The following is a 27,518-nucleotide window of genomic DNA, read 5'->3' on the forward strand; positions in this document are numbered from 1 at the left end:
CGTGCGTGGGACTGGACGGCGCTAACGTGTTGATGCCGCCCAGCCCCAAGCACGGGGCGATCCGCGGTAACTCGCTAACGGAGATTTGCCGAGATAATGCAGTTGTGGCGTAACGTAATTTTAAGATTAACGCTGACAGCAAACGCTGCAGGAAAATTATGCCTTAAGCAAATTGTTTTGGTAGCAATTAATCTTCCAAGCTTTTAACATGCTCGTTTAAATAGTACCTTTACAACTGTAATATCCTACGTGGCCTGCCTCTCAGTTGTAAACTCTCTGCATGCTCGCTCACGTGCTTTTTGCGGAGGTGGTAGAAGAGGTCTGTCGTGTTGGAGTCTGTGGTAGCGATCGGTTTGCAGCATAATTTGCACAGTACCGCTTTCTGGTCCGTGTCAGACTCTTCAAATCCAAACCATCTCCATACTACAGAGGTAGCCCCTCGTTTAGGAACAAGGTCCTTCTGTGTGGAGCTACCTGGTGTTGCCTCGTCTTCATCAGCCATGCTAGTGTGTCTGCATCCACGTGGTGGCCATCAAAACAATGAAAAAAATATTGCCGTAAACAGTTCATTTTGCAACACCACGAAACAAACAATAGCGTAATGTGCAGCGATAGACGTTTTCATATTGTCATCCGATATATATCGTTATATCGAACAGCCCTACCATCCGCTATTGACCCTCCACTTTTGTTCAGGCAATATATCAAGCTGTTCCATTTCAAGAAAAAAATTACTGGGTGTTAAATCTTCATATTGCAACCTCTTGGTGACAGTAGACTTTCCAGTTTTTTACTTGTTTCCACTGGCTTTCAGTTAATAAAACATTTTCATTGTCCAGTTCTTCAAGAAAGTCTTTTAGTTCAAGCAAACGCTTTACCATCAAATAAGTGCTTCCACAGCGTGTTTTTTGATCCAAAATGGCTCCTTTTTCAGCACGTCATTTCAAAATGGCATCTGTTTTAGGGGCCATGGCTGCAACAGTTACTTGCCTCAATTTGCCAATTAGAGAAACTGCATGACGATCTTTCAATCCATTCTCTTACTGCAAGTTGCAGAGTATGAACAGCTCAATACATTTGTTGAATAGCAATAAGCTTAGATACTTCTTCAGCAATGTTATCCAAAATTTCACTCTTCTCTTCAGTTTCACTTACTCCAATACTTGCAGAACTGTTTTCTTCTAATATCTGTTTGTCACTTTCTTCATCTACTTTATTCATTTTCTCAATTGTGCTTATCATATTAGAAGCATTATCTAGAGAGAGATACAGGATGGTCCAGATCTAATTATGCAGATCCAGATCGTCTGGATGACTTTGATTTTTGCGGGGACGATTCCAGTTCGCTGCGAAGATGATTCTTCATGTCGTCAGTTCGCACACTTCTCGATGGTCCGGGATTTTTCGGGTTATTTTCTATGTAATAAACTTAATAAGTTATAGCGTAATGAAAATTGCATAATTAGATCTGGACCACCCTGTAGATAGATACTTTATTAATCCCCAAGGGTAAATTCACAATCTCTGTTTATCGTATTTTCTGTCACAATATATAGAATCTGTTCCTTTTTAATTTCAAAATGTTCTAGAACAGGTGGTGTGCAAAGTTATGCTAAAGTTCAGCCCTGAGTGGGAGCATATGTGGAGAGTGCAGACAGAACCCCTGAACACACATCAGGCCATAGCACACACCTCCACCTACATCATTACACTTGTTTACACTCAAATTAACTTGTTAAACACATTATATCTGAAATAAAATGAAAACACTTTTTGTAATACACCATAATCCAGATTACAATATGTGAACATCAGGTTGTATAATAGCTCAGCTGAACTTCACACTAGTAGTAATACAACTATGCACTGGGCTTTATTCTTACATCAGAGAAGTACTTAATTATGACTATTGTTTGTGAAATGGAACATTTGAATTTGCTGTACTTTTTTTTTTTTTTGCAATTTAAATTTATTAGGAGTCGGTATATTTTTGCCTACTAAGACTCCAGGTACCCAAAATTGTCTCCAGCTCCGACTCCACAGCCCTGGTTTTGTGGGTGGAAACCCAGGAGTTGGGCTCACCTTGACGTCACTGCTGGGCCCATCGTCTGCTTTTATATTGAGTTTGGGACACAGAAGTGTATCATTGAGTGTTGCTCGAGTTGTTTTGAGAGAATTTTTTTTCCTTTTATTTATTAATTTTTTTATGTTTTTCTCGATTACTCGTTCTGGGTTATACTTTGGGACTACTTCAGCTTTGATTTTCATTTTGACAAAACCTTTTTGACCTTGTTTAATTTTTCTTACTAATTTTGTGCATTCTTTAAAGTAACTTCTTTACTTTATAACAATTCATTGTTTGGACTTATTTAATCAAGACAGATGTTATATATATGAGTTCTCTCTAGGTATGTTTTGGAACATTTAGAAGTATATTATTGAACTTTTAACCCTAGGCCCCTTTTCTAGGCCTGTGCAGGCCAAAGTCTGTCTGTGGTAATTGGGGTCTGGCTGTCATGGACAAGGCCATACTTGGGCATCTTGAGGATCCTAGCCTGCTTTGTGAGACTTTTAGTAAGCTTTTCATACTGTCTCCATGTTCATATATCTCCATTACATAACAAATGTGAGTCTGTTTTATAGCCATTTCTAGACGCTCCTGCTGCTTCTCTTGTGGGTCACACACTATATGTTACTTGCTCAGATCAGTGTAAACTAAAATTCACAGCTGTGTTTTGAAATAATAATACATGGATAGTAATGGTAAACACAGCTAGTAGTCCTAAAATTTAAGGCACAGGGTCAGTCCAGTCACAGGATCAAAATAGGTAGATACAGTGGGTTAGAAAAGAATCACTTCCTTCAAAATATTCACATTTTGCTGATGTGCAGCCTGAAATGAAGACGCATACACACAAAAATGTTTTTCCAGCTGTTTTTACTCAATGCAATTTAAAACAGTCAAGTGAAAGATACAATAGTAACAGTTAAGGAAAAAAAAATAAACATAATTACTGAGATAGTTAAAGGGTCGCCCCCTCCTAAACAATACTTGTAAACTCAGTCAGGTGTAGCTAATCACCTTCTCCATTGCACACTAAGTTATTTGGCTTCCACCTGTGATCAGTTGTAATCATTCTGATTTGTTCACCTATTCCTGGAGCATTTCAGTGCTTTGAAGTGCAGCTGGAAGCAAACAATCAACTGTGGGTGGCAAGGCACTGTCAGAAGATCTCAGGGATAAAGTAGTGGGCAGGCAAAAGTCAGGAGATGGAGACAAAAAAAACTTCAAAGCATTTATTAATCTGTAGGTGCAGAGTGAAGTCCATAATCAAGAACTGGAATGTGTTTGGTACAATAGGACCTTTCCCAGATTAGGCTGTTCCTCCAAACTGGATGGAAGAGCAAGGAGGAAACTAGACAGAGAGGCTAACAAGAGGCCTCTGGCAACTTTGAAGCAGTCATACCAATTTTTGGCAGAGAGTGGTCATTGTGTGCATGTGACAACAATATCACAGATTCTCCACAAATGTGACTTATATAGGAGAGTTTCAAGAAAAAAGCTACTTCTCAAGAAAGGCCACATAAAGTCTTGATTGAGCTTTGCCAAAACGCACCTTGAATATTAAGAGGCCAAATGGAAAAGGGTGTTGTGGTCAGAGGAGACCAAAATCAAAATATTTGGCCTCAACTCCAAATGGTACATCTGATGGAAAGCACAACTTATCGCCCAAAGAACACACCATTCATTCCTACAGTAAAGCATGGAGGTTGTAGCATCCTGTTGTGGGGTGTTTCTCTGCACTTGTCAAGATACTGTAGAAGGAAAAATGGATGGGGCAAAATGCCATCAAATTCTTCAGGAAAACCTGCTGCCCTCTGCCAGAAAATTGTTAATGGGAAGAAGGTTCACTTTCCAACATGCCAATGACCTGAAGCACACAGCAAAGTTGACCACACAGTAGCTGAAGGAGAAAAAGGTGAATGTCTTTGCATGGCTGAGTCAGACCCCAGACACAAACTCTGTTGAAAATCTTTGCAATGACTTAAAGATTGTAGTCCACCAACATTCACCATCCAGTTTGACTGAGCTTCAACAGTTCTGTAAAGATAAGTGGGCAAATATTACACAGTCGAGATGTGCAAAGTTGGTAGAAAAGAATCCCAACAGACTCATGGCTGGAATCAAAGCAAAAAGGAGTTTGACAAACTTCTGACATGGGTGGGTATGTATGTATGTATGTATGTATGTATGTATGTATGTATGTATATATGTATGTACAACCCCAAATCAGAAAAAGTTGGGACAGTGCGGAAAATGTGAATAAAAAAGTAAAGTAGTAATTTACAAATTTCCCTTAACTTTTATTTCATTGCAGACCGTAGGAACACAAGATAATTCATTTTTTTTTTTTTGGTCAACATCATTTGATTTGTAAATTAACATCCATTCTTGCCATTCAGGCTTGCAACACATTCCAAAAAAAGTTGGGATGGGGGCAGTTCAGGGGTAGTAATGAGGTATAATAACTAAATAATGATGTGATTTGAAACTGGTGATGTTAACAGGTGATTGCAATCATGATTTGGTACAAAAGCAGCATCGAGGAAAGGCTTACTCCTTTAGGATCAAAGATGGGCAGAGGGTCGCCAGTTTGCCACCGAGTGAGGGCAAAAATCTTTGAAATGATGAAGAAAAACGTCTCTCAAAGACAGATAGGAAGAGATTTGGGCATGTCTCCCTCTACAGTGCATAACATAGTGAAAAGAATCAGGGAATCTGGAGAAATTACCGTGCGCAAAGGCCAAGGGCGCAAGCCTAAACTGAATGGCCGTGATCTCCGAGCCTTCAGACGGCACTGCATTAAAAACCGTCATTCATCAATAAATGATATAACTGCGTGGGCTCAGGACTATTTCAGGAAGTCACTCTCAAGCACTACAATACGTAGTTACATTAGGAAATGCCAGCTAAAACTGTACTGTGCCAAAAGGAAGCCCTACATAAATAGTGTCCAGAAGCGCTGTCGACTTCTTTGGGCTCGGAGGCATCTGGGATGGTCCATTGTGCAGTGGAAACGTGTATTGTGGTCAGACGAATCGGTTTTTCACATCTTTTTTGGAAGAAATGGACGCCGTGTGCTGCGGACCAAAGAGGAAAAGGACCATCCAGACTTGTTGCCAGATACAAGTCCAAAAGCCAGGGTCTGTCATGGTATGGGGTTGTGTCAGTGCCTTCGGCAAAGGTAACTTGCACTTCTGCGATGGCATCATCAATGCTGAGAAGTATATCTCAGTTTTGGAGGAACAAATGCTGCCTTCAAGACGACTTCTTTTCCAGGGACGCCCATGCTTATTTCAGCAAGACAATGCCAAACCACATACTGCGTGCATAACAAAGGCATGGCTGCGTAAGAAGAGGGTGCGGATGCTTGACTGGCCTGCCCGCAGCCCTGATTTGTCTCCTATAGAGAATGTTTGGTGCATTTTGAAACGAAAAATGCATCAACGAAGACACCATACTGTTGCGCACCTAAAACGTTGTTTGCAGGCAGAATGGGACAAACTAACACCTGCAACACTTAGTCACTTGACTTCTTCAATGCCTAAATGTCTTTTAAGTGTTGTTAAAAGACAGGGGATCTGTACAAAGTGGTAAATGCTGTACTGTCCCAACTTTTTTTGAAATGTGTTGCAAGCCTGAATGGCAAGAATGGATATTTATTTACAAATCAAGTGATGTTGACAAAAAAAAAACCATGAATTATTTTGTGTTCATACTGTCTGCAATGAAATAAAATTTGAGGAGAACTCTATCTATCTATCTATCAGTGCCTTCCATCCGTCCATCATGGTGCTTTGATATCTTTCACTTGGCTGTTATAAGTTGCATTGAGTAAATACAGCTGTCTGTGTCTTTCTTTCAGGCTATTTATTTCTATATGCATTGTACTGTAGATGTGACTTATCAATCCCAAATTGGCAACAACATGAGATATAGTGCAAAACATTAAACAAAGCTCACATTATTACTTAAGAGTGAAACCCAGACCTTTACACTCAAAATAGTAATTATATGAAAATGTCAACAAGTATTATACCTATGTGTCTATTATGATTATTAAAATAGACATACATTTTTATCAGTGAAAACCCACAGCCATTCCACTTTTCTAGCAGTAAGTTTTTTTTTTTTTCCCACATTTCAGTGAAAACATTCAATTCCTATGTTTTTTGCTCATTTATTCTTGAATTTTTTTGCAGGTGCAGATAAAGTACGGTATCTTTTATATTTATTTTCATTAATATTTTTTTCTTTTTTAGATTCAGTACATCAAGGCAAACATTAACTTGGGTTCCAGATTCATTCTTTTCAAGGTTAGTTTGAAGGTCTCTTTTTTTTTTCCAGCTGGAAATTGTGGTTGCAATACTGACACATCGGAAAGAGGAACTGTATTAGTTAAAAATATATGAAACTGAAAAATGTGTACCAAATAAACTCCTATTTTTATGTTATTATTTTGAATATGACTATATTTGCTTGGGTGGCTCAGTGGCACAATAGTCAGTGCTGCTGCCTCATACATTCAGTGTAATTCTTACTCCCATTTGTAGTCCATGTGGAGCTCACAAATTCTCACTGAATCTGCATGAATTGTTTTCTAGGGTCTTTGATTTACCTTCCATCTCCCCAAGGCCCTTAACTTTTGGGCTCAAATTTGGCCTCGTATGAGTGTTGATTTGTGTATGAGTTTGTGCATCAGTGAGCTAGTGTCCTGGCCAGCATTGGTTCCTTGATTGTGTTCAGTGCTGTGTGAGTATGCTTCAGTGTCCCACAGCTCTTAACTGGATTGAGTTGGATTTCAAACAAAATGTTATGTTTGATTTATATATTGTTTATTTTTACACGAAGACTCATTACTAGTGATTACTTGAATGATTTTGCTAACATGCATGTTTTTGTTGCTGCTGTCCCTGTTAAGATGTTTTAAAAACATTCTAATAATTAATTTGTTTGGGATGACGGCATTAGAAAGTCAGTATACCCTTAATCACACTTACTTACCCCACAACATTCTCTTAATGTTTTTTTCAACTTCCTTTATGATTACTGATTTGCTTCTTAAACCTACATGCACCCTGCATTGAACTGTATGAGTAACCATTTGTATTAATTGTAATTGTCTGTCATTTTTTAACAGCCTTCTGAGTGGCAGAATCTCATCCTTGAAAGATGAAACAGGGGCTGTAAGTATTTCCTTGTGCTGCGTGTCATTTCTATTCATTAAATGAATACTGATAGCTCTGTTAGGCAAGGGGCATCTGGTGAAGCCCAGAGTACAGAACAAGAATGACAGAGACACAGTATTTGACATAAAAGAGGCAATTCACAAAATGTTAGTGTAATGGCATCCTAACAATGATCTTAAAGATGCTGTTGGTGTGGGAAACTAAGAAAATAATTAACATTATGGTACAGAGAAAGCTTGTTAAAAAGGAGTAGCATCTAGACTTGCATTAAATGATAGTTAGAAAAACCAAATCAAGTCAGGTTTATATAATAGTCATATTTAATACATGAGAACAAACCGACTCTCATTTAGTAATTGCCAGTTAAGACTTTATTTTTTGCGAATAAGATTTGATCCATCTGGTGTTGTCGGCTTTCCTGTCTCTATTGCTTCATTTGCTTACTGGTTGCCTGTCTGCCTCTTATAGTCATGCTCCCATTAAACGTTGGAGTGATGCACTTATTCACAATTCCCCATGGCGTACAGGTTATGGTTCATCTTGTGAACACAAGACAAGAAGGGGAAATTGTCAGAAGTAATTGTCCCGTAGACCTTCAAAATCTTGAGACTCATTCTGGACAGAGTAGCTCCGTAAGGTAACGGAGCCAAACCATGCAGAGCTTTGTAAACCAAGAGCAAAATCTTAAATTGAAATCTGCACCTCACAGGAGGCCAATGGAGAACAGCTAAAATTTCCAAAATGCAGTGCCTGTTCTTAGTACAAGTCAGCATCCTAGCAACTGCATTCTAAAATGCAGATTGATTAAAACTCAGTAATTTAATAATAAAGTAATAAAGGGATGAATAACTAGCCTTGAGGTTCGAAGTACAGTAGCTTCTGATGATAAAATTTTTCCTGACAACTGAATTTAAACAGAATTAAAAATAAACCCTTCCAATTGAAATACAATTACAAATAAGACCATCCCAAGGCCTAAATTCAAATTCTTGACTGTATCAGTTTTGCTAAAAATATACTGCTCACTTTTATTTTCATTAAGCTGAAGAAAGCTCTATGGGAAAGGTGATATATAAAATATATTATTATTATTTATTAAAAAGCTCATTAAGGGAATAATTTTGTTGAGTATCTTGTGCAGTCATAAATTGATGAATTTGAGTATTTTCTTCTTCAAGGTATTTGCCAAAGAAAGCATATAAAGAGAGAACAGCATACAACCCAAGACAGACCTCTGGGGAACTCCACATGCTAACAGAGCTGAGGAAGAAAAGCGATTCCCAATTTTAACAGAGAAAGACCTGGCCCTGAGATTTAACACCTTAAGGTTAACACCCTGAATGTTAGCCATACTTCAACAATACACCAGTTAAAGTGATTGTTGCTATTCGTAATATCTATATATATATAATTCACTAAGGCAAGACAACCATGGAAAGCACGCAGAAAGGAGCCACGCCCACCAACTCCAAGACCATTGGATACGACGACAACTCACACAGCCACGCCCACCAACTCGGACGCGACGACACAGAAAAACCGGTGTCATTTATATTTGTCTGTCGAGAGGTCACATTCAGCTCCACCCACGCTGACTGTTAATAGAGGCATGTTTCTCGCGAGGTGAATCACCATATGCGGCGTGTAAAACTGTTTGCAGGGTATCCCATGGGATCCTTAAAACGTTCCTTTACAACTGAGGTTAAAACACAATGAAGTGAGCAGTCTTTAAAAAACGAGTTTTCGGTTAGGACGCACGGCCGCGTGCACTATAGCAAACTGTTTTACACGCTACATACAGCAATTCGCATCCGCGACAAACATGCGTCTTCTTAGATACTCCTGCACTTTGTACACACCCCCCTCCCACCGTGGTCGAGTGTCTTGGTGGGTTATATATAGAAAGGCAGCCAAAACCGCACAGAGCAATGAAAAGTCTACGTGAGTCACAGATGCATCTGGACTGTACAAAGACTCGAGTGACGAGTTGGAGGTGGGCACATGAGCAGGCAGTGTATACTGAACGAGAAACCAGCAGACTAGGATGACGGAGGGAGCGGAGTGGATGTCCTTCTCCTCTCCTCCCGTTCCACCCTGAGCGCCGCACGGACGATTGTGTGTTGGTTCGTTCCGTGCATTGGTTAAAACCCAATGAAGGAAGCAGTCTTTAAAAACCAATAAGCCCTGTGCCTCTGTTTCATTATCGTCTCACCTGCTTCACCAATGCAGGCCCCTCAACAGGCGATCCGGCAGCGTCATTCCCATGACCCGACTCAATGCAGGAAACCTCACCCGGCCCGGACACGGACAGGATTGACAGATTGATAGCTCTTTCTCGATTCTGTGGGTGGTGGTGCATGGCAGTTCTTAGTTGGTGGAGCAATTTGGCTGGTTATTTCTGAAAACGAACGAGACTCCCGCCTGCTAAATAGTTACATGACCCAACAACAGTCGGCGTCCAAATTCTGAGAGGGACAAGTGGCTTTCAGCCACGTGAGATTGAGCATTAACAGGTCTGTGATGCACTTGTATGTCCGGTACTGCACGCGCGCTACACTGAATGGATCAATGTGTGTCTACCCGGCGCGGGAAGGCAGTTGAACCCCATTCGTGATGGAGATCGTGGCTTCCAATTGTTCCCCACGAACGAGAAATTCCCAGTACATGCGGGTCATACGCTCGCACTGATTACGTCCCTACCCTTTGTAAAGCCCCCCATGGTCGGGTGACTTGGTGGATTATATATAAAAAAAAAGCAGCCGGAACCGCAAAGAACAATGAAAAATCAACGTGGAAACCGACTGAGGCGGTGTTTGGAAAATTAACAGTCAACGTGACTCACAGGTGCGTGTGGACTGCACACAGACGAAAACGACTCAGGTAGGGAGTTGGGGCGGGCACATAAGCGGGCAGTGCATACTGAACGAGCGCCGTTCAACCCTGTCCTTCGCTTTGGAAGGAGAAAGCGCGATGGCGCTCCTCCGGTTTTCAGTCACGGACAATTGTATGATGGTTTGTAGCGTGCATTGTTGCAATTTTTATTTTTCTTGGTGGTTTATTAAATTACGGATTTTTCAAATGTTTATTTTTTCCTCTGTGCTTAAAAATCATTTAAAAAGCGGCCTGATTATGCGGTGTATGCTACGCCGCGGGTTGGCTAGTCTTGTATATTTTGCCACATCCGTTTATCCATAGCTTTGCATTTTACTATGTAGCATATAGAAATGTTGTAATTTATTCAATATGCATAAAACCAAACTTGTTCGCTTTAGTGTACAGTGGCTTTGACCTGGCATACTGTATAAATAGTGAAAGAATTAAGCAGTTTGTCTGTGGGGTCCACTGTTTCATCACAATCCTGTTTGCTGAGGAGGCTATTCATCATAATATCCATTGTGCCACTAAGTCTTGATTTACAGCTTTTATTTTAACTCCAGCTGTTTCTTAGCAAGATGTGTTTTAGACCTCTTGTATATATGTTCTCTTTTGTTTCATTTTTGTCTTCAGATATTCATTGACAGAGATCCCACTCTTTTTGCTCCCATTTTGAATTTCCTTCGAACCAAAGAGCTGCACCCTGGGTATGATTTTTGTCTTTCACTATTAAAAAAGGCTTATGCAATATTTAGGTTAAATGAGCTTTATATTCTGTTACCCTTTGTTAGTTTAACAATTTTGTTTGCAACCAGGGTACAACAACAAGAACAACATTTATTTATATAGCACATTTTCATACAAATAATGTAGCTGAAAGTGCTCAAAGGGTAGAAGGTTACCGCAGTGCTGAAAAGTTATTAAGAGGTTAAGGAGCCGGAGGAGGTTGTAACAAAAACATTTTGGTGAAGTGAGACCACTGAAATATAGTTAAGTAAAGATCTAAGTGTGGTCTCTAGTAACCTGGGAGCGGGTCATTAGATGAGATCCTAGCACAATTAAGATACTGGAATGCTACTACTAGATCTACATAAGATCCTTGAAGAGATAGCACCACTATACTGAGGGGCTGCTTAACTACAGGTGACTACAGAGCTCTAGTGAATCATTCATCCACCCTTTTATGCTGAGTTTGCGTTGTCTACTACAGGATTGTGCGTAGCTGCAACCAATTCTGTTACCTTTTAGATGAATGGATGAATTAACTTTGAATGCATTTTCTACTTTAATATTGTTAAATAGATACTTCCAGAAGAATCGGAGCACGTCGCATTGTATTGACTTTCTGAATTGAAGATAAGACTTTGCACCAATGAATGAGATGAAAAGTCAGAGATTATTGGGGTGTTGCAGTGATGGTTATCCTTTTGGAAGTATCTCCCATCTCCACATAGGTTCTCTGGAGCTCAGCCAGAGTGAGCATTGGGTTCTGGGTCACCTCTCATACCAAGGCCCTTCTCCAACAATTGGCCTCCTTTCAGAAAATTTGTGTTTGTTTAAACTAATTCCACTTAAACATTTTGTTGGCCACAGTTCTCTTGAGAACCTTTAATGCTGGAGAAAAATTTTCCCAACACAATCCTGTGTCTCTAAGCTTTGGAGGAAATTTCTTCAACCTCATGGCTTGGTTTTCACTCTGTCAGCTATGAGAGCTTCTACACAGGTGGACACCAAACAATAATGATTAATAGAATGGGATGCTCCTGAGATAAATTGTAAGTGTCAGAGCAAAGGGTCTAAATAATTGTGTCAATTTGTTTTCGCTTTGTCACCCTGTGTATTGCATGTTGTTTAATGAGGGAAAAAAATTAAATGATTTTAACATAAAAACTGTAAAAAGCGAAGGAGTCTGAATACTTTCTGAAAGCACTGTATATGATATAAGGCCTATCTATCATTTTGGTCCTCCAACTTGCAGGGAAAAAATTGGGGGTTGGTGGCAGGATTAACACTCCGACCACTGTGTTTTTTTTTAAATAAAACAAAAAAAACAAAAAACAAACTTGAACTAGTGTTCTGCTGAGGTGTCGCCCGTTGCATGGCTGCGCTCAGGTCTTAATTTGGGATCCTAAGGTGGTTGGTTGAGTGTATCAGTGCATGCTCCCAACCTCCCCTGTCAATTAAAATTTTACCATTGCATTTTATATGCAGAATGCCAGATGATTTGTAGATTCTAGGCCACAATGCAGTAAGATAGGCCATCACAAGTCACTGAAACTATTTGCCCATTAATTATATCATAACATAAGATTCAAAAGTGAATAATCGTTGCAGTACATGATGCTGAAAGTAAAATGAATACCTTTGTCTACATTTTGAAATGACTCGTCTAAAATATATGTCAGTAGTATTTATGTGTGGTTTACTGTGAAGCTGTCTCCTCAGCATTGGTTTTCTTATGCATTCATTTATTTGTGTTTTCTTTTTAGATCTGTAAATGTCCGACTTTTGATGCATGAGGCTGAATTCTATGGAATAATACCATTAGGTAAAGTCATTTTGAACTGAACAGTGAAAATTTACCTGGAGCACTTTACCCCACTTTACTTGGGGCCGTGGGTAAAGCAAATTGGGGAAAATGTTTTGCTAGAATTTTGGGAAGTGTGATGGCTTGCTAGTCAGAGATATTAGGCATTCCATGACCCCCATCCACATTGATTATGTTTACATATATATTAAATATATGAATACATTGAAGAAAATAGGCATACCTAAAAAAATTGTAGAAAAATACATTCCTGAGTATTAAATTAGAAATGCTTATGAAATTGGAGCTTGCTAATAAGGAGTTTTGTTGATTGTTTCAAAAGGAAAACCTAAATTGGCCCATTCCTGCCTCAGGTAAATATAGGATAATCAGTTCACCCCAAATAAGCTGTAGTGAAAAACACAGACAAGCATAAAGAGTTGGTACACTCACAGGAAAACCGTGTATAATTGAAAGTAAATGCAGTATCTAAACTCATTGAAAAATGAAAAGCGAGCCTCAAAGTGACTGCTCCAAGATGGTGACACTTCCTGTTAAGTACAGGCTAGCAGGAAGAAGCAGGTCCAAGGGGACTGACACCAGAAGTGACATCAGAGGTGGTAAGAATGTCAGTCATCCAGGGAGGGAGGAAGAGATGAGGCGTTAGTAAATAACTCCACCTATGGGACTGGCAAGAACTTACCACCACCAGAACCTTTAAGCTGTCCCCAAGATGCACGTGTATGACAAATTATACGTAATATTTTTTTGATAATTTTTTAGACTTATTTTGTAAAAATTTTTTGGCCCCTTGCAACTTCACCTTAATAGCCCCCCAACTGCACTGTACTGCACTCCATGGCAGAGTTTGGAAACTGGACGAGAAAGTCACCAGTACTGGCCTAGTCAATATTTCTCATAGAAATCCCACCATCATAGGAAATTGCACAGCAGAAATAGAATATGTAGATGCATTTTAACACATTGTCTGCCACAGTGAAAATAGGCAAGTTTGTTTCTGATGCCAATGTAAAATCGGGGTGTTATTTTATGCTTTTTGTTATTGAGCAAAACTCGGATTAAAAATTTGTTTTCTTTTAAAAAACAATATACTATATGAGTTAGTGCATGAGCTGGTGCATGAAACAGAAAATTGAATAACTTGCATGGGTGTAACAAGTTAGATCTTAAACAATTAATTGCAGTCCAATGTTGCAGTTTCTATGTGAACTTCATTGTAATGAGATGCTAATTATTTACCTAACTTTATTTGGTTCATTGTGATTCTAAATACTTAAATTATTTTTGTGAAAAATAAATGTTATACAAAATATTACCAATAAGGAAAAAGTAACTGAAAGTGAAATATTCCGTCTTGAGACGCCCCACAGATTTTTTTCATTCTTACTTCAGACAGCCACTATCCTCTATTTAAATGTGTTGCCAGTGAAAATGTTTGTATTTAGTGTTACATTCCCGACTACAGTTTACAAGATAACCAGTAGGTGGCATCTATCTATAGATTGCCTACTACTAGTTAAATCAAGTTTAGCAGTTAACATCTTAACATTGAAATGTTTTCCTTCTTGTCATTGAATTTAATTGTTTTTTGAGAAAAATACTCCTGTCTAATCTGATGACGGCAACACACTCCAAAAAAGTTGGGACATTATAGTGCTTCCCACTGTGTAACATGATTAGTACTTTTAGTAACACTTATTGGGAGTTTGGGCACTGAACACCAAAGCTGGTTAAGGTTTCATCTGTTATGCAGGTCTTCAGTTGCCCAATTGTGCAGGACCTTCATTGCCATATTTTGCACTTCATAATGTGCCACGCAAGTCAGGACTGCAGGCAGGACAATCAACCACTCGCACTCTCTGCTTGTGGTTTTCCGTTATCTTGCTGAAAAATGGTGTCTATAAACAGCAGCATATGCTGCTGTACAATTTATACATATCTTTCTGCATGATTGTGCCCTAACAGATGTGCAAGTTACCCATGCCCTTGGCACTGACACGCCCCCACAAGTTGACAGATGCTGACTTTTGGACCTGATGCCAATAACAGCTTGGGTGGTCCTTTGCTTCTTTGTCAATGAGAACACAACTACTATTTAAAATGTTGACTTGTCAGACCACAGAACACAATTCAACTATGCTGCTTTTCATCTCAGATGAGACCGAGCCCAGAGAATTCAGCAGCACGTCTGGACAGTGTTGATGTATGGTTTCTGCTTTACATTGTAGTCTTAACTTAAATCTGTGGATGAAGAGCCGAATGGTGTTGACTGACAAAGGTTTACTGAAGTATTTGAGAGCCCATGTCATGATATCCATTACAGATGGATTTTACGACAGTGACATCTGAGGGATTGGAGATCATGCGCATTCAGAGCTGATGGTCATCCTTGCCCTTTACACACAAAGATTTAACCAGATTCCTTGCATCTTTAATTATATTGTAATCCTGCCGATTTTCTTCTTTGGGAAAAGTCGAAACTGTTGGCAAATTAGTGAGCCTCGACTCACTCATCCTTGTTCTTGAAGGACTAGGCTATTTTGGAGCTTCCTTATGTTCTAGAACAGGTGTGAGCAAAGTCATTCCTGGAGGGCCACAGTGGCTGCAGGTTTTTGTTCCAACCCAGTTGCTTCATAAGAGGCCCTAACTGCTCAAGTAACACTTCTGCTTCATTTTAGTTGTCTCACTCGTTTAGATTTTGAACCCTTATTGCTTATTTTAGTCTTAAAAGGCTGTAGTCTTGGTTTTTAATCCCCCCTTATTAGCAATCAGATGCAAATGACAAAAGAAATTCAGCATTTCTCCATTAAGCTTGTTTCCATTTACACCTGCGTATGTTTATCGTGCACTATTTGGTTTAATTAAATACTTGGAAAGAAAATTAAGAGAAAATATATAGTGAGCTCCATACAAGTGATTGTATTATACATGTACATGCACCGAAGTGCATGTCTGCACAGAAAAATTAATTTGCATTAAGTTGGCTTGGCTGCACCCAGCAATGTGTTCAGCTCACCTCAGTCAGTCGGTAGTAATCATACCACAGCACTAAATTCTGGAAGAAGCCATAGTTTTTCAAAATGACACTCACCACTTTTGCTCTGCCTGAAATAAGCATTTAATTGGGAATTACTGACTAGTCAATTCCATTTTATTTTCTATTCTAGTTTATTAAATGCCACTGTACCTCCCTTGCCCTTGGTAATTCTTTGGAATTAACCTACACTTCTAGAATCCACATGTATTATGCAATCTACATGCTTAACTAGTATAGCAGTAATATCTCATTGTTTCTTGTTTATGTTTCTTCCCACCCCAGTTCGCAAGCTTCAGCTGTGTGATGAGTTGGAAAAGTCGTCATGTGGGAATGTGCTCTTCAATGGCTACCTGCCTCCTCCAGGTGAGCCTTCAGCTTTTTTGTTACACCTTGTATTGCACCTCCTCCTCCTCCTCCTCCTCCTCTACTGCATGCAGTTTTGTATTTTAAAAGTAAGTTTGTCAAACACTTTCCACATCTGAATTTTAAAGTATGGAATTTAAGACTTGTTCTTGAATTATATTGTATTTCTCATCCTTGACATTTTTACTATCTCTTGGGTTTTCACAGTCATGATACCTTGCACTGTAACAGGGATGTTCAACTGTGATCCTGAAGTTCAGGTGTACTTTTTCATTTTGAGCCCTTTTCTTAATTAATGACCAGTTTTTGCTGGTAATTAAAGCTTTTGCCTTAATTGTAAATAACTTACTATTTAAGACTCAGACCCCTCAATAGTTTCTTTTCTTTAATTAGCAGCCAAACAATAATGAGATACAAATGAGCCAACACATGCCTAGGCAACTTACATCCATCATACAATTTCCGAAAATAAAGAAAGGCGAAGTTATTCGTAATCTTGATGTCCTCAAGTCCACAAAACATTTTGACAGAGCTGGTAGAAAAAGAAAATCACCAGTTTTGGTAATGTCTGCTGTGACAGAATGAGTACCAACAAGTCCTGGAATTAAATAATTGCTTTAATTTAACAACAAGAAAAGGCTTCTAATTGAGAAACTGGTTAGAGTGAAATTGGTTGGAGTTTAAGTCCTCAGCTTAGCTGGTCTTCTAGTGGCTCGCTTCGCATTTCATTTTTGTTTGAGGAGTGAGTCTTAAAAAAAACAACTAAAGGGAAAATAAGTTACTTAATAGCAAAAACTGGTCACTGGTGAAGAAAGTGGGATTAAGGAAAACATGCAGCCACTGTGGACCTCCAGGATCAGAGTTGGCCGCTTTCTACACTATTAAGTCTTTGGTTTGTACAGCACTGCCATCTACTGTTTATTGATGCAACTTACAGTAGCAGTAATGCAAACAAAAGTTACAAAACCAGCATGGTTCTCTATTTCTGTATTTTGTGGGATGTCGTAAACCTTGGGATTGGGAAAATGTCAGGAACTCAGCATAGAAGACGAAACCTTGTCATATCCATTCTGTCTGCATAGTTTAATACATGTACCATTACATCTTAAAATATCTGTAGAGAATAGTGTATCCACTTTAAATCACATGCACATTGGTCCAGTTCCTGACTGTTTTAGCGTAGTTTGGAGGATCTATTTTTGTTCAAAACTGTTTCCTCCTGCAGTTTAATAACATGCCTACAAGTGACTGCCATCTCTTTTTTGGCTTTACTTCCAGTTAAATGCTACAGTTTTGCACTAAATTGCAAGAAACTAAGACTATGAATCAAGAATGTATTTTATACAACTTTCAAAGCAGTCCCTAGCAATGAAGAAAAAGATGGTCTGAATATACAGAGAAACACAATTAGTGAATTTAGTTAGAATTTAATGCTTTACTTTGGGGAAAGAGTACTTGGTTTTAAAGGTATAATGAGAAGTCAAGCAAAATAACACCTTTTATTGGCTAGTTAAAAAGATTACAATATGGAGGAAGCTTTTGAGGCAACTCAAGCCCCTTCTTCAGGCAAGATGTAATGCTTCAAAATGAAAGCTTGGATATTGTATCTTTTTAACTAGCCAATAAAAGGTGTCATTTCGCTTGACTTCTCATTACATCTAGAATGGCTAACATGGTACAACACCCTAAGGTGCTATTTAAAATAATTTGTTAAAGTGACAGCAGACAACAGTGGTACATACAGTAAAAGATGTATAAACTCATGTGTCTACTTTGAGGATGTATATGCATATGCTTTGCCTTTCTGTAGGATACCCAGCCAAGAGGATAAATCGACATAGTGTGGCAGGTCCTCAGTATGTTAATGGACGCAACACCTTGGCAGAGAGAGTGCCAGTGCGTAGGAGTAACACTATGCCTCCAAATCTGGGAAATACAGGTCTATTAGGAAAGTTGCTGGAGGAGAGACCAAGTGGTAAGGAGCATATCTTAAATAAATAAAATTGTTAGCTTACCAAATAGAACCAAGTTGAAACTGACAAAAATATTAGGTATCCACAATTCTTTATATCACATTTAATGGAACAGAAACTTTGCTTTTGGTTTATGACCAAACATATTTCTTTGAATAATTGAGCAAATGAAAATGGCATGGAGAGTTATACCTGTACCCTTAACCGATTATTTTGTAACATAGGTTTTGGAGACAGTAACTGCCATCAAGTGAGAGTTCTACACTTGTTGTCTAGTCATTTGGCTCACTTTTTCTTGGTTCTCTCAGGTTTGATGGACACCTTCTCCCAACTGCAAGTTAGCTTCTTTCCACAATTGTTCTATGCGATTCAGGCCATCACCCATAGCAGACCACTTCAGAACAGCCCAATGTTTTCTTCTCCTCCATTCTTCAGTGCTATTTAATGTATGTTTTGGCCATTATCCATCTGGAGGACTCATGACCTGTGATTGAGATGCATCGTTTTAACACTGTACAGTACATTTCATCTCAAAATGCCACAATTGTCGTCTTATTTTATTGTACCCTGCCCAGTTTCAAAAAGGAAGCAAACCAGCCACAAAACATCACTGAGCCTCCTCCATGTTAAATAGCAGGGATGGTGTTTTTTTTCTTTGGGAGCTTTTATTTATTTATTTTTTTTCAACTGTGAACATAAAGTTGGTGTGATTTACCAAATTTTTGTTTTGTCTGTTCAAAGGACATTTCACTAGAAAGGACTGTGGTTTGTTGACATTCCCCGTAACGAACTCCAGAGCTTGTTTCTGTTTCTCTGTTCGCAGTGGAGTCTTTCTAGGACTTCTGTTGTGGAGCTCATTTTCATCCAGATAGTGACAGGTGGTGTAACTTAAAACTGTTCCACCTTGAGCTTGAAGGGCAGCTTGGGCCTGTCTTGGTTCTTTCTCCACTATTTGAACAGTCTTTCTCTTTGATCCTGGAGTAAATTTTCCTTTGTCGGCCACATCCAGGGATGTTGGCTACAGTTTTATGGGCCTTAAATTTCTAGCTAAAATTACCAACAGTATTCGCAAGAACATCAAGCCCAGTAGAGATGGTCTTGTCACCTTTAAGTTAACCATGCTTGGCTCTCTTGCCTCCTCAGATGACTCTTCGCTTTTCCATGTTTACTGTGACACAAAACTGTTCAGTGAATTCTTTTCTCCATTTAAATTGGTTGAATGAAGGGTTACAAGATAGAAGAGATCCGTAATAATCATTAAAAGACATCTATTTGAAGGATCACTAGAGGACCATTATTAAACTTCAAAAGGGTTCCAATAATTTTGTCTGGCCATTTTGGAATGTCTTTGCAGATAAGTAAGAATTGAGGTTTTTTTTCACACATTTTTTTGTTTTTTTCAGCTGAAATCCAAAGAAATATGTGTATAGATAAGAAAAGATATTTTAATTTTAGTACTTTTTGGGAAGAATGGTGCCTTATCTGATTAAAATGCAACAGTACCAGTAGTTGCAGCCATGTCTGTAAATGGCACATGCAGTGGATTAAAGTGATATGGTCAACTGAATCTCAGCAAACTGCATGTGCCATGTACTGTAAATAAATACTATAGACATAGCCTTTTGGCGAGTACTGATAATAGTGTGGATGTATTTTCTTGGTGTGGTTAAACATAAGGTCAGTGCTAATTACTAGTTAAATATTTTGAATTACCACTAATTCCTCATTATACCTTTGCTTGTATTGCACCTAGAATCCCCCCATCAACACCACATGTGTGTTTACTCAGAGTTTTTGGAAACATTACAATGAAGTTGTCAATATGCCGTAAACCTTCGGCCACCACTTTTCAGGCCATTGACATATCTGTGGGGTCGGTAGTCCTTGAAAGCTGCCAGAGGTGTCATTTTCGAAATCTTTACCTACACTATATGGCCAAAGATTTGTGGAAATGTATCTAAATTACCGAGTGTATTCAGAGCAGGTGCTTAACATCAAGCACATAGCCATGCAATCTCCATTGACAAACATTGACGGTAGACTGTGTTGTACTGAAAAGCTCAGTGACTTTGAACATGACACTGCCACCTTTGCCACAAGTCAGTACGTGAAATTTGTGGTCCGCTAGGTCTGCCCCAGTCAACTGTAATTGCTATTATTATTAAGTGCTGGAAGCGCTGAGGAGCAACAACAGCTCAGCCATGAAGTGGTAGACCTCGCAAACACATAGAGCTTGTCTGCCAGGTGCTTAAGTGCATAATGCCTAAGAATTGCCTATCATCTGTTGCATCCTTCACAATAGAGTTCCACACCATCTCTGGAAGCAACATCAACACAAAAGCTATGTGTTTGGACCTTCATGACATGGGTTAGCTGGTGTGGTGTAAAACATGCTGCCATTAGACTCCGGAGCAATGGAAGTGATTGCTTTGAAATGATGAAATCATGTTTCACTATCTGGCAACCTGATAGATGAATATGGATTTGGAGGATGCCAGGAGAGAGCTGCATTTTGCACTGCATAGTGCTTAACGTAAAGCTTGTTGTTGGAGGAATATTGGTCTGGGACTATTCTTCAGGGTTTGGGCTAGGCCCCTTGAGGGCTACTGTTATTGCTACAGCATCCAAAGACATTTTAGACAATTGTGTGCTTTGCCACATTTGTGGCAGCACAATGGGGAGGCCCTTTTCTATTCTGACATTACTGTGTCCTTGTGCACAAAACAAGATCCATAACAACAGAGGAATTAGAATGGCCAGCACAGAGATCGACTTCAGCTCTTTTGAGCACCTTTGGGATGAATCAGAATGCTAACTATGAACTAGGTCTTCTCTTCCAACATCATTACGTGACCTCACAAAGGGTCTTTTGGCTGAATGGGCTCAGATTCTCACGGGTACACTTCAGAGTCTTTTGGAAAGCCTTCCTAGTATAGTGGAAGTTTTTACAGCCGCAAAGGGGCGGTGAGTACTTCATATTAATATCCATGATTTTGGAATGGGATGTCCTACAAGCTCATATAGATGTGATGGTCATAGACTATATAAATCATAGGTTAGAACACTTTTTAATGACAGGTAGGAAGCAAACATCTCAAGACATTGCTTAATTCTGTGTTATAACATACACAAGCCCTGCTGAGAATTTAAATTGATGCATGCTCATTTTTGAACACAATCTGCTCCACATGGTAGATTTTATCAGTATTAAAAACAGTTAAAAGCCTTTTTAAAAGAGTCACCTGATTTACTGTATTAACTAATCCTAAATAGTACTACTTAGGGATTTGGTTGTGTTGGTGATCTTTACCCTGCTCTTAGGTGTTTTAAATCAGCAAGCAACAAGTAGAGAATAAATATCAGGACATAATTTCTGGTTGTGTATCTTGGAGAATATAACCGTTTCTGTAGAAACAACACATTACAAAATTGTTTGAAATATATTTTTTATTTCTTTTTTAGGACATGCAACTGACCCTGGCATGGTTAGGATAGTATGTGGTCACCATAACTGGATTGCTGTGGTGTATGCCCAGTTCGTCGTGTGCTACAGGTGGGAGCAGTTTGTTGCATTACTTTGGCTATAAAGTCTTTGGGTTTGCCAAAACTGGACATTTAGAGCCTTAACATGATTTCTTACATATCTTCTAATGCAGAAATTGTTTTAACTTCTTAAATTTTAGTCAGCACACAATATAGTTTCTCAAATGTTTTGAAGTAACAGTCTTGCATCACATTCTGAGAGTTAGTAATTACTCAATATTAGCAGTGGTTTCATGCAATTTGTTTCCCCTTCTGTGGTTATCTTTTATTGAAAGTGGTGAGAGTTGGAATACCATTGAAGTGGAGAGTAAGTAAACAGTTCCTGGTAGACATTACTGATACTGGGAATTTACCATTTTTGTATCTAAATAGGAGCTGGCCATTGTGTTTATAGATAATAGAGCACTTTATCTCAGGATTTTCTTGCCCATCAAATACAATACAGACTTGTTCACAGTTCCCACTCAACAGATTCAAGCCCCATGTTCTCTTTTAAGAATATCTATTACATTTTATTGCATTCCTTTTTATATATTGACCTTAGCCAAAGGGCTGTGTAATAATTTACCCCAAACCTGCATAGTCTTTTGGCATTTAGTTAACTGTGAAGAGTGATATACTGAGTGAAGAATGAGCCCATATATGTGTGGTTTAATGTATAAATGTATTTTGAAATAAAGCAAAAAAAAGGCATATCAGCAGAACAGCAGCCTTTTTATTTCATCATGGTGAGTAATGTGTACTCTTTGTTGTTAATCAGAATGTGGCGAGCTCACCTTAATCTGTAATGTCAGACAATTATAATATTTATTGATAATTTATTGTCTTTCATGACATACATAACAACCTAGACAAGCACAGACTGTTACAGTTATCTTAAAGGCAGGTAATACACTTGACTTACACTTCATCAGGGATGCAGCAGTGGGATTTTAGTTTACCTTAAGATTTTAGTTTACCTTAAGAGTTCAAGCTACTGTACAAATACAGAGCAGTAAATGCAATGCATATGCATCTACTTTCTAGCTATTTTTGAGCAGCTCTGTGAGGTATTTAATTTATGTATATTTTTCTCATCTTATCTATTTTTGTCAGTTAACTGCCAAGTGTATGATTTTGCATAATCCTACTCATGAATTTGTTATGCTGCTTTTTATGTAAGGATGAAGGAATCTTCAGGGTGGCAGCAGGTGTTCATCAGCCCACGCCTTGACTGGGTTATTGAAAGGGTAGCACTAAATGCCAAAGTAATGGGAGGTTCGCTGGGAGACAATGACAAAATGGTGGCTGTAGCTTCATGTACAGAGATCATCCTGTGGTCTATCCAGCCAGATGGCAATGGCAATGAAATTGGTGAGTACGATTGGAGTGTAAAGTGTGGTGATATTTTAGAAGGGGTTTTAAAGTGGCTGAACTCAAATGTCTATAGGAGCTATTGCATGTAAGGCAGACCCACCCAAGAAATTCTAGCAAAACTCTGCATTTAGTTTCATGGTGTAGTGCAGCCAGAAAGTAAATAATTTTTGCACACGTTACATTTAGTCCAATGGCATACCCGTTTAAAATTCAAGGACTAATATAAAACAGGGCTATGAAAAATTATTCATCCATTTCCAGTCACATGTACAGATTGATTACATTAAATCAACAAGTAATGCTATACAGTAAACCCTCGTTTATCACGGTTAATCCATTCCAGACTCTACCGCGATAAAGGAATTTCTGCGAACTAGGATTCTTTATTTATAAATCTAATATTTTCACAGTTAGAGCATAGAAAACCGGTTTACGACCTTCTAAATATGTTTTTTTAACATTATTAGAGCCCTCTAGACATGAAATAACACCCTTTAGTCAAAAGTTTAAACTGTGCTCCATGACAAGACAGAGATGACTGACTCACAATTAAAAGAATGCAAACATATCTTCCTCTTCAAAGGAGTGCGTGTCAGGAGCAGAGAGGGAGAAAAGCAAACAATCAAAAATCGATATGTGCTGCTGGGCTTTTAAGTATGCAAAGGACCGCGATAAAGCGGCCGCAAGGAAGGGAGAAATGTGACGGTAGTCTTTCAGCATTTTTGAGAGGGGCATCTGTATCCTCTAGGCAAACAGCCCCCCTGCTCACACCCCCTCCATCAGGAGCAGAGAATGTCAGAGAGAGTGAGAGAGACAGAGGAAAGCAAACAATCAAAAATCAATAGGTGCTGTTAGAGCTTTTAAGTATGCAAAGCACCGTGCGGGAAGCATATCTTATATCATTGAAGAGTTTTATTTAATACATAATACGTGCTCTGATTGAGTAGCTTCTCAGCCATCCGCCAATAGCGTCCCTTGTATGAATTCAACTGGGCAAACCAACGGATGAAGCATGTACCATTAATTAAAAGACCCATTGTCCGCGAACCAGCGAAAAATCCGTGATATACAGTATATTTAGATACGCTTACATTTAAAATCCGCGATGGAGTGAAGCCGCGAAAGTCGAAGCGCGGTATAGCGAGGGATCACTGTAAATCATAATAGCTGAGCTTTTGTAAGTTACAGTACTTCCTAATACTCTAAAGGCCATGCAATAGTGTGCACTGATCAGAGGTAATTCCGATCTGGAGTCAAACATCATATGTAATTCATGGAAAATAAATGAATCTTGGGTTGCTTTAACAGGCGACAGTACAGGGAGGAGCTGCTCTTGTGCTCTCTGTGGATGACATGGAGGGTATCCCGGAGTCATGCCTCTCACTATTTTCACACGTCACTGTAATGTCACTGAACATTACAGTGTATGAAACGGAGCAGGAGTGAAAGAGCTATTTTTATTTCATATGAGAAAAAATGTGCCTCACCAAATGCTCCAAATTTAATGTTAATATTTAATTTATTTTCTTTTAAATAAGTTGAGGGACTGGCATACAATGTTAAAATTAAAAAGTTGCAGCAATTACACTAATAAGAAAAGGTCCCAAAGGTGGAAATCCCCAAATTGTATAATACTTTGTGTGCTAAATCACATTTCCCTATCAGGTAAAGTGTTGCAGTGAAGTGCAACTTAAATTTGAAAATATTGTATATTTTCATGCGAATTAAAAATGACAAACAAATATCTAAAACATTGCCATTTTTAATTTTCTGCTGTACTTTTGTCTCGGGATTGTCTCCTTTAAGAATCCAGTAGTAGTTGGCCAGCATACTTGGGTTCCACTTGCTTTTATAATGCTTTTCCATGTTGGAAATGTCCTGATGAAATTGCTTTTCATGTTCATCTCTGATCGGCCCAAGGCTTTGAGATAAAAACTCCCAAATGAGAGTCCAGGAAATTTAATCTTCAGTAACATATTATACCCCATTGTTTGGTATGACTTGATAAGGGCACTCACTGTTTCAGGATAGTTTTCTGCCTTACGGTTGCCCAAAAGCTTTGTGCAGAGACTTTTTTGAAGCTGTGCCTGGCGGCTTTCTCATCTTTATTGAACTCTTCTTTAAATCTCTTATCTTTTACACTTACAATCTGTGGATCTACAAAAATACCTTCCTTAATTGTGGCATCACAGATTCGAGGAAGTGTATTTTATCCATTGCTTTAACAAAGTTTTTCTTAATTCCAAGAGTGATATGGAGAGAAGAATGGAAACTTGCCGTTGGTGTGGTGAGAAGTCAATCAAAATGACCCCTTTTATTGGCTAACTAAAAAGATTACAATATTGAAGCTTTCGAGGCAACTCAGGCCCCTTGCATGAAGAAAGGGGGCCTCGGTTGCCTCAAAAGCTTACATATTGTAATCTTTTTAGTTAGCCAATAAAAGGTGTCATTTTGATTGACTTCTTGCTACATTCATAATGGCTAAACAGTATGGCACCTTAGTACGTTAGTGTGGTAAACAACTGGACTGCTTACCATGTCTCTTTTCTTTAACATTTGAGGCACTTTTTGGCCCCTCTTTCTGATCATAGTGGTTCTTCTTGTACAAACCTGTTTCAACCTGCACAGTCTGCTGCACTAATCAATCTGTCTTACCTTCTTTCTTTCTCTTAAGGCAATTTATGGTAAACATGTAACAGTGATTAGTAGTTTTGTCCAGCGATGGTACTAAATGACAAAAATATAAAGATGGTAACACAAGAAAACCAAGCCTGATAGAAAAGAATCAAAACAAATATTTGGTTTCAGCATTATAAAATAAGCTTAGAACACCCGTCACAACCCTTGGGGCAAGACTGTTGTTGACAAGTTACAGTATTTCTTTGTACAGAAAATAGTGTTTAAAGTTCTGAATTCATGCTCTGTTGCAATAGTAGTTGTTGTGCATTATTAGTTTTGTGATAGTATTTGTGTTAGATGCCTGACCTCCATGTGAAATGGAAAGCATGGCACCTAAAGATTATCACATAGTGGCATGAAACTATGAGACTTTACATTGTTTGAAAGCACATTTTGACATTTCATACACATTTTATATATTTTTTTTTTGTTCTTTTTACTGGGGACAGAGGCACCATGCACTAATCATTGCTCTTCACCTTCCTAGGAGTCTTCAGTCTAAATGTCCCCGTAGAAGCATTGTTCTTTGTGGGAAATCAGTTGATTGCTACCAGCCATAGTGGGAAAGTTGGAGTCTGGAATGCTGTCACAAAACACTGGCAGGTAACTTGTATTTCCCAACTTGCATCAGCTTTCGTTACCATAAAATGCCTGTTTTCCTCATCCACTTTTTCACCTCTGTGACTGGTGCCAAAATCTTCAAGTGTTAAATACTTGGCATGTTCATGCTTCAGTTTTCCATCAACTTCAAATTCATTGTATTGTGCTTTTTGACATCTTTAGCACTCTCTGCCTGTTTACTTGCCAAGTAGTTTCAAAAACAGAACAAGTAACGTGGTTGCTTGATGATATTTCACATGACAATTCCATGTAGTTGGGCCTCAGGTAAGTATACATTTTTCCGAAAGGTAATGTTTATTTTTTTCTCTGAAAGAAGTATAAATACGTAGAGCCACTTAATAAAAAAGCAAGCAAGAAAGAAAGTGTTTGTTCAATCGAACTAACTAAATGTATTTGTCCCCGGGGGGAACTTTGCTTTTTACAGAAGCTCTTTAAATAAATACATAAATAGGTAGACAAGCATGTAAATAAATAAATATTCCCGCACACTTTGGTCTGAACACACCAGAATAGCTATAAAGTAAGAAAATTCAAAAGAAAGAAAAATTCTGACTTGGCTGTCACAGTCCCAGTGAGATATTACGCAGGTGAGTTACTGTTGGTATAAAGAAGCCCCTGCTGTTTTTCTTGATGCACTTCTGCTAAATAATTCTTTGTCCGAAAGTCCTCAGTATGTCACAGAGAGAATGTGCAGCATTGTTCATAATGGCACTCAGTTTTTTGTTTATAAGTAATTGGTACTATTCAGGTCATAAAATGATTTCTTAAAAATGTCATATGTACCTATGTATGTGTTTGTTTTATTTATTTTTTTTTGGACATCATACTCCATAAGGTGCATGCTAGTTCTGTGTGAGCAGGAACACTCGATAAAACTGAATAAAAAAAAAAAACATACGAAGAAGGCATATTCCCCAGCGTTTGTGTGTCAGCTTTTATCCCTCCAGATCAGAGAATGTCCAGTTCCATTGCCTCAAAACACTACTCACATGTACAATTATTCCCAGTTTCAAATAAAAACTAACAGCGTCAGATCCCTAGGGCGGTAGTATGTATCGTGATTGTGAGAGAGTAAAAGTGAAACAAAAAGGTAACTTTTACAAGTACAGTACTATAAATGTACACGGTCTGTTACAGACGCAAACCAAATGTATGTGTGTACTGTATATATTATCAATAAGAGCAGCGCACTACTGAAAACAGCAAATAGAGGAGGCAGTGGAGATCGAACTGGTGGCCCCATGATTACAAGTCAGCAAATCTTACTGCTACG

The 27,518-nt window shown here is 38.6% G+C and overlaps 1 protein-coding gene across 1 annotated transcript in view; it reads left to right on the top strand.

Annotated features, from left to right (window-relative positions):
* The first annotated feature begins 4,138 nt into the window (after positions 1-4,138).
* The window catches only part of shkbp1 (SH3KBP1 binding protein 1), a 34,588-nt gene continuing 11,208 nt past the window's right edge, over positions 4,139-27,518 (top strand). The window contains exons 1-11 of the mRNA XM_039770106.1: positions 4,139-4,222; positions 6,265-6,275; positions 6,325-6,378; positions 7,203-7,248; positions 10,759-10,832; positions 12,615-12,673; positions 15,993-16,073; positions 17,884-18,048; positions 21,509-21,599; positions 22,752-22,942; positions 26,112-26,227. Of these exons, the coding sequence (XP_039626040.1) occupies positions 4,139-4,222; positions 6,265-6,275; positions 6,325-6,378; positions 7,203-7,248; positions 10,759-10,832; positions 12,615-12,673; positions 15,993-16,073; positions 17,884-18,048; positions 21,509-21,599; positions 22,752-22,942; positions 26,112-26,227 (972 nt within the window). The remainder of the gene's footprint in view (positions 4,223-6,264; positions 6,276-6,324; positions 6,379-7,202; positions 7,249-10,758; positions 10,833-12,614; positions 12,674-15,992; positions 16,074-17,883; positions 18,049-21,508; positions 21,600-22,751; positions 22,943-26,111; positions 26,228-27,518) is intronic.

The sequence above is a fragment of the Polypterus senegalus genome, chromosome 11 (assembly GCF_016835505.1).
Source record: "Polypterus senegalus isolate Bchr_013 chromosome 11, ASM1683550v1, whole genome shotgun sequence".
NCBI lineage: Eukaryota > Metazoa > Chordata > Cladistia > Polypteriformes > Polypteridae > Polypterus > Polypterus senegalus.